The sequence below is a fragment of the Electrona antarctica genome (assembly GCF_951216825.1).
Source record: "Electrona antarctica genome assembly, chromosome: 3".
Classification (NCBI taxonomy): Eukaryota; Metazoa; Chordata; class Actinopteri; order Myctophiformes; family Myctophidae; genus Electrona; species Electrona antarctica.
In genome coordinates this window covers 4271624-4278679 of record NC_136808.1, presented here as the reverse complement: position 1 = coordinate 4278679, position 7056 = coordinate 4271624, and the positions used below count along the sequence as shown (strand labels likewise).

Here is a 7056-nt window from a genome sequence, read left to right as displayed (position 1 = left end):
AGCTTCGGCACCTCCTCGTACACCCACATCATCATACTGGTGGTATTCTGTCTCCTCACTGGGTGCAGCTTCAGCACCTCCTCGTACACCCACATCATCATACTGGTGGTATTCTGCCTCTTCACTCAGTCCGGCTTCAACGTCGGAACGAGCAAATTCGTTATAATAAACTATCTCTACGCTCTCCCGTCTTACATTATAATAAACCACGCCAATGTCCTGCGCTCCCGCACGCCGCCTTCTGATGACCTGGAGAAACACAGCAGTGCTTTAATAAACCGTCTCTCTTAAATTAAAAACGTCTGACATTTACATTGCAGTGTTATGTTGAATAAAGAAGTATAATTACCTTCCAGAGACGATAGAGGACAGCAATTATCAGGATCGAGAGCAGCAGCACCATGACTGTACATGTGAGAACGTTAGATGTCAGATGAGAAGCTGTGAGGGAAATATGTTAAATATGTTAGAACATCAAACATCATGCAAAAGAACAGCGTAAAGATTGCTTGCTTGAGTTTCAAATTGTGACTTGAAAAGACCACATTTCGTGTTACCTGTGACAGTGATAGAGAGGACCTCGCTCTTAGAGGAGAAGTTGTGAGAGAAAACGTGGATGTGATAAACACAGATGTAACTTCCCTGGTGGGTGTGGTTTGCTGCAGGAAACAGGAATGTGGCAGAGTGATTGACAGCTGTCTGGGTATGGTTCTGAGTTCCGCTGCATCCAGAGATGTTGTGTGTTGCATTCAGTGACGCTGTGTGTTGTGTTGCATCCAGAGATGTTGTTTGTTGTGTTGTGTCCAGTGATGCTGTGTGTTGTGTTATGTCTAGTGGTGTTGTGTGTTGTGTTGTATCTAGTGGCGTTGTGTGTTGTGTTGTATCCAGAGATGTCTGTTGTGTGGAATACAGTGGTGTTGTCTGTTGTGTTGTATCTAGTGGCGTTGTGTGTTGTGTTGTATCCAGAGATGTCTGTTGTGTTGAATACAGTGGTGTTGTCTGTTGTGTTGTATCTAGTGGTGTTGTGTGTCGTGTTGTATCCAGTGGCGTTGTGTGTTGTGTTGTATCCAGTGATGTTGTGTTGGATGCAGTGATGTTGTGTGTTGTGTTGGATACAGAGTGATTGACAGCTGACTGGGTGTAGTTGCGCGTGGTGTTGGATCCAGTGAAGGTGAGGTAGAAGAAGCCTCCTGGGTACTGTGGCAGGATGGAGCATCTGATACTGAAGCTGAAACCCTCAATCACCTGCTGCTGGCTTTCAGAAATGGAGTGTACTAAGGTTCGCACTGATGTTGTGTGTTGTGCTGTATCCAGTGATGTGTGTTGTGTCGTATCCAGTGATGTGTGTTGTGTTGTATCCAGTGGTGTTGTGTGTTGTGTTGTATCCAGTGGTGTTGTGTCTTGTGTTGTATCCAGTGATGTGTGTTGTGTCGTATCCAGTGATGTGTGTTGTGTCGTATCCAGAGATGTGTGTTGTGTCGTATCCAGTGATGTGTGTTGTGTCGTATCCAGAGATGTGTGTTGTGTCGTAGCCAGTGGTGTGTGTTGTGTTGTATCCAGTGATGTGTGTTGTGTTGTATCCAGTGATGTGTGTTGTGTCGTATCCAGAGATGTGTGTTGTGTCGTATCCAGAGATGTGTGTTGTGTTGTATCCAGTGGTGTGTGTTGTGTCGTATCCAGTAGTGTGTGGTGTGTCGTATCCAGTGATGTGTGTTGTGTTGTATCCAGTGGTGTGTGTTGTGTTGTATCCAGTGGTGTTGTGTCTTGTGTTGTATCCAGTGATGTTGTGTTGGTGGAGCAGCTGATCACATGCAGCTCCTGCTGCTGGCTTTCAGAAATGGAGCTTACAAAGGTGATGATAGGCTTAAACAGCAGATCTGGAACAAGACAGAGGCGATTGGCTGAAATTGGTATTACAGTAGATTTGACTGTATGACCAGTTTAATTATAAGATATTGTACTGACAGATAGATGAGACAATGTAAATGTGTCATTGTTGAAGTCATTGTTTTACCTGAACAGATAATCTCCAGTCTGGCAGTGGAATTGCCAGACTTCTTTGTTCCACACTCCCTCAGTGAAGACTCAGACCCAACACAGGAAGCTGAAATCCACCATACAGGTTCATGTGTAGGAGCAGAAGTCCTTTCTCTTGATACAGCAGAGCCACACTCCAGCTGTCGACACACTACAGATGATGACTTCAGGTTCCAGTCAGACCGACCATCCACTGGTCTCCACTCTCCCTGGTGTTTCATCTCCAGTATTCCAATACACTTACTGGTTCCCCTCACCAACCTGACATTGTCAGACTCTGTACAGAGACCAGAGAGTAAACAGTAAAGATTCATATTTATTTATTCATGAAATAATAATCCAAAGTTCCAAACCAAATGTTTAGCCTGTCTTTTACCTGAGCAGGTGAGTCCAACAGACTTGTAAGGTGAGCTTGTGTTTCTAGTTGAGTCTGAAGTTCCACAGTCCAGGAGAACAGACTCGTTGCCTTTACACTGGAACTCTTTGGTCCACATTGAAACATTGGCTTCTCCATAGAGCGCCCCCTGGAGGACTGAAGGAGGCCCACATCCTAGCTGCCTACAGACCACCTCTGCATCCTGCTGGTCAAAGTCACCATCACACACTGAGACCCAAGACTCATTAGACTTCACCTCCACTCTGCCTGAACACAAACTAGGACCATTCACCAACCTCACAGACTCTGGAGACAGAGAGAGAGAGACATTTCAAGTCACTGACGATAAAGGCATAATAAAACAAGAAAAATGAAAGCAATAACAAGCCCAGAGACATTATGTGCAAGATGAATGTTACATACTGTAGCATAATAGTATAGTAAGGCATAATGCCCCATCAGAACATTCCACACATGTTATTTTCACAAACAGCAAATAATGGCTCCGAATGGTTTAATAATTGATCAGGGCCAGTGTTTCCCGTGGCTTTGTCAGACATTACTGTCGTTGAAGTAGTAGTTTGTTACCTGAACAGTTCACCTCCAGTACGTACAAGGAGGTGGAAGACATCTTATTTCCACAGTCACTCAGAGAAGACTCAGACCCAACACAGTGAGGCGTTATCCTCCATGCAGGTTGATGTGTAACACCAGAACTCCTCTCTGTTGAAACGGCAGAGCCACAGCCAAGGTGTCGACACACTACAGATGAGGACTGCAGGTTCCAGTCAGACCAACCGTCCACTGGTCTCCACTCTCTCTGGTGTTTCATCTCCAGTATACCAGCACAGTTACTGGTTCCTCTCACCAACCTGACATCATCAGACTCTGTAGAGACAAGAGAGTAAACGCAATAAATAAACAAACAAACAAATACTAAAATAAAATAAATAAATAAATCACAACCATGTGAAGTGAGGGGCACTCTTATCTTCATACATCATCTCATTCTGGCCATTCACAATTTCTATCTTAACTTTTCTGTCCTCAAGTCCTTTTTATCTCAAGTCCTCAAGGCTAATCCTCAAGGCTAATCACTTGTGGCGTCCTCACTTCACACGAAAGGGTGCTCTTATCATCATGCACCATCACACATCACATTCTGTGCTTAGCCAATCAAATCATCACAAATGTAATTCTGGCCAATCACTTTTGGCGTCTTCACTTTTCTGCCCTCACTTGTATCTTCAATATGTACTTTGCTCAGCCAATCAAATCATCACTATGGGGTGATCAGCCAATCATCAGCCAATGTTTGTGTTCACACAGATCCACAAAGCTGGGCATCAAAAATAAAATCACACCCCAGTGTGAAGTGAGCGGTGCCGTTGTTGAGTTAATCTGCTGCACCCACTATCAAGTGGGGGGGTGGGATTAACATGCAAGGGGAAAAAAACATGTTATTACTCTCATTATAAAATGATTATCCAAATTAAAAGGTGTCTTTTACCTGAGCAGGTTAGTTCAACAGACTTGTCCGATGAGCAGGTGTTTCTGGATGAGTTTGAGGCTCCACAGTTCCGGAGAGCTGACTCAGTGCCTTCACACTGGAACTCTTTGGCCCACATTGGAGCCTTGACTTCTCCATAGAGCGCCCCCTTGAGGGCCGAAGAAGCTCCGCAACCAAGCTCCCTACAGACCACCTCTGCATCCTGCTGGTCAAAGTCACCTTCACACACTGAGGCCCACGACTCATTAGACTTCACCTCCACTCTGCCTGAACACACCCTAGGACCATCCACCAACCTCACAGACTCTGGAGAGAGAGAGAGAGAGAGAGAGAGAGATTATACAATGATGTTAGTGATCTACAAGAGAATGTATGAATGCATTATGGATGCAAATTGAATCTAATCACATCAGAGGAAAGTCAACGTTGTTTTACTGAAACCCTAAACAAACAGTGTTCTTTCATTCTAAAATAATTCATATGGAAATATATAATCAATAAATCAAAACACAAATAACTAATCATCATCATCATCATCATCACAAGATCTTCCCCAGTAGCTCATGAGACTAAAGGCCTTTTCTAGTCACTGCACTCATAAGCATGCACACACGCATAAACACACATGCACACACAAGCACGAAGACACTTACGCACACACGCACGCAAGTGCACATACATACACGCACAGAGATGAAATGAGAGACTGTAAGGACTGCTGTCATTGTGTTACCTGAACAGTTCACAGTGGGTTTGCCTGTAATCAAACCTTTCCGTGTGACATGATTCTCCATTATGACACAGACGCTCAGTGAAGACTCAGACCCAACACAGTAAGGTGTAATCCTCCATACAGGTTGTTGTGTGAAACCAGAAGTCCTTTCTGTTGAAACGGCAGAGCCGCAGTCCAATTGTCTGCACACTACAGATGAGGACTGCAGGTTCCAGTGAAACCCACCGTCCACTGATCTCCACTCTCCCTGGTGTTTTATTTCCAGTATACCAGAACAGGTACTGGTTCCTCCCACCAACCTTACATCATCAACCACTGTAAAGAGACAGGTGAGTAAACATTTAAACAGTATCACTTTATAATAAACATGAAAGATCACACTTGTGTGAAGTGAGGGGGGCTCTTATCATACATCATCACATTCCGGCCAAGCACAATTGGCGTCCTCACTTTTCTGTCCTCACTTTTAGCCTCAATTATGTGGCACACACAGACACAGAACTATACTAGCCTATACTACTATCCTATAGCTAGCACCCCTCAAAAATGATTGCAGGGTGTAGCTTGTCTTTACCTGAGCAGGTGAGTCCAACGGTCTTGTCAGGCAAACAGGTGTTTCTGGTTGAGTTTGAGGCTCTACAGTCCAGGAGAGCAGACTCAGTGCCTTCACACTGGAACTCTTTGGTCCATATTGGAGTGTTCACTTCTCCATAGAGCGCCCCCTTGAGGGCCGAAGCAGCTCCGCAACCAAGCTCCCTACAGACCACCTCTGCATCCTGCTGGTCAAAGTCACCTTCACACACTGAGGCCCACGACTCATTAGACTTCACCTCCACTCTGCCTGAACACACACTAGGACCATCCACCAACCTCACAGACTCTGGAGAGAGAGAGAGAGAGGGGGGGGGGGGGGGGTGGTTATGTTAAACAAACATTATGTTGTAATTGATGTTGTAAGATTATAAGAGCGCCCCTTACTTCACACGGGTGTGACCTTTTTAAATCACACTTGTGTGAAGTGATGGGGCGCTTCGCATCCTGAAATGACATCATGAGTGGTTTTATTTTTGTGTTTACATCACTAGACAAGTTTTTTTAACTGTTTAGTTTTATATTGCATTCAACTTCGTCTCTGTGCTGTACGGCCGACGGCCACTTATAGGTCTCTGTTGCTAGGTAACCGAAGTAAAGGCAGTGAACCGGAAGCGAAACAGTCTCGCTCCGCCTGCTTTAACACATCCCTTGTCAGGTATTCATTCATTCTTCCCTAACTGCCAGCGTTTTTCAGTGAAACCCTTATTTTGAAGGTTCCGCTGGAACTAACGTATACAAGTACAAGCAGTGAAATGTATCCTAGTATCTTTTAGGCACTACAGGGTTCCCTCTACACTTGTTTCTACTTGTGTGATTCTTTAACTTGACTACAATTCATGCTTACTTAGTGTATTCCGATCACACATGTAAATTGCTCTGTATTATTTAATTGTGGACTTCACATGAAGAGGAAAGGCATATTTTAAATAGCATGTTGATGATAACACAACTTTTACATTGTTGATGCATATACTGTTTACTGCTTTTACCTGAACAGTTGAGCTTCAGTGTAAGAGTGGAATTATACGACTTTACTGGTCCACACTCCATCAGTGAAGACTCAGAGCCAACACAGGAAGATGGAATCACCCATCCTAGTTGACGTGTAGAACTAGAAGCAAATTCTGTTGAAAGAGCAGATCCACAATCCAACTGTCTACACACTACAGATGATGACATCCTGTTCCAGTCAAACCATGCCAACACCGGTCTCCACTCTCCCTGGTGTTTCATCTCCAGTATACCAGTACAGCTACTGGTTCCTCCCACCAACCTGACATCTTCGGACTCTGCACAGAGTAATAAGCAGTAAAAACGGATTACATTCATTACAATACCTTGGACAATACAATATAAAAATCAGTTTCAATTTTGTTCACCTGTTGAGTTGTGAGTTGGTTTTAGTTGGAGAGCTGATGGGAAAAATAATGAATAAATTAGTTTCACTCTAACGATACACTGGAAATGAAGTCTGGAAATCTCTGTTGGAAGTGTTATTGAAGATGGATGGATATAACGTGTCTGTCTGTCTGTCTGTCAGTCAGTCAGTCAGTCTGTCAGTACAGGTATGTACTGTGAGGGCATTAGCAGCAGTAAAATAAACAGGTGTGTTCAGTATAGTCATTAGCAGGGCAGCAGTAAAATAAACAGGTGTGTTCAGTATAGTCATTAGGAGGGGAGAGAACAGATGGTGGAGGTGAATGGAACACTGTCCCCCCCCCCTCCCAGTGAGCTGTGGCGTTCCACAAGGGAGCATACTAGGACCATTACTGTTCCTAATATATGTTAACGACATGACTTCAGCTT

The 7056-nt window shown here is 44.2% G+C and overlaps 1 protein-coding gene across 1 annotated transcript; it reads right to left on the bottom strand.

Moving 5' to 3' along the window:
• Nucleotides 1–429: 429 nt before the first annotated feature.
• LOC306920550 (scavenger receptor cysteine-rich type 1 protein M130-like) lies at nt 430–6530 on the bottom strand (the record flags this gene model as incomplete). Its single annotated transcript, XM_079497363.1, has 11 exons — nt 430–441; nt 1117–1251; nt 2121–2314; nt 2414–2719; nt 3002–3071; nt 3240–3301; nt 3924–4229; nt 4657–4971; nt 5231–5536; nt 6240–6374; nt 6524–6530. The coding sequence occupies 11 exons, from the start codon at nt 6528–6530 to the stop codon at nt 430–432; spliced, it is 1848 nt and encodes a 615-aa protein (XP_079353489.1).
• Nucleotides 6531–7056: the final 526 nt, after the last annotated feature.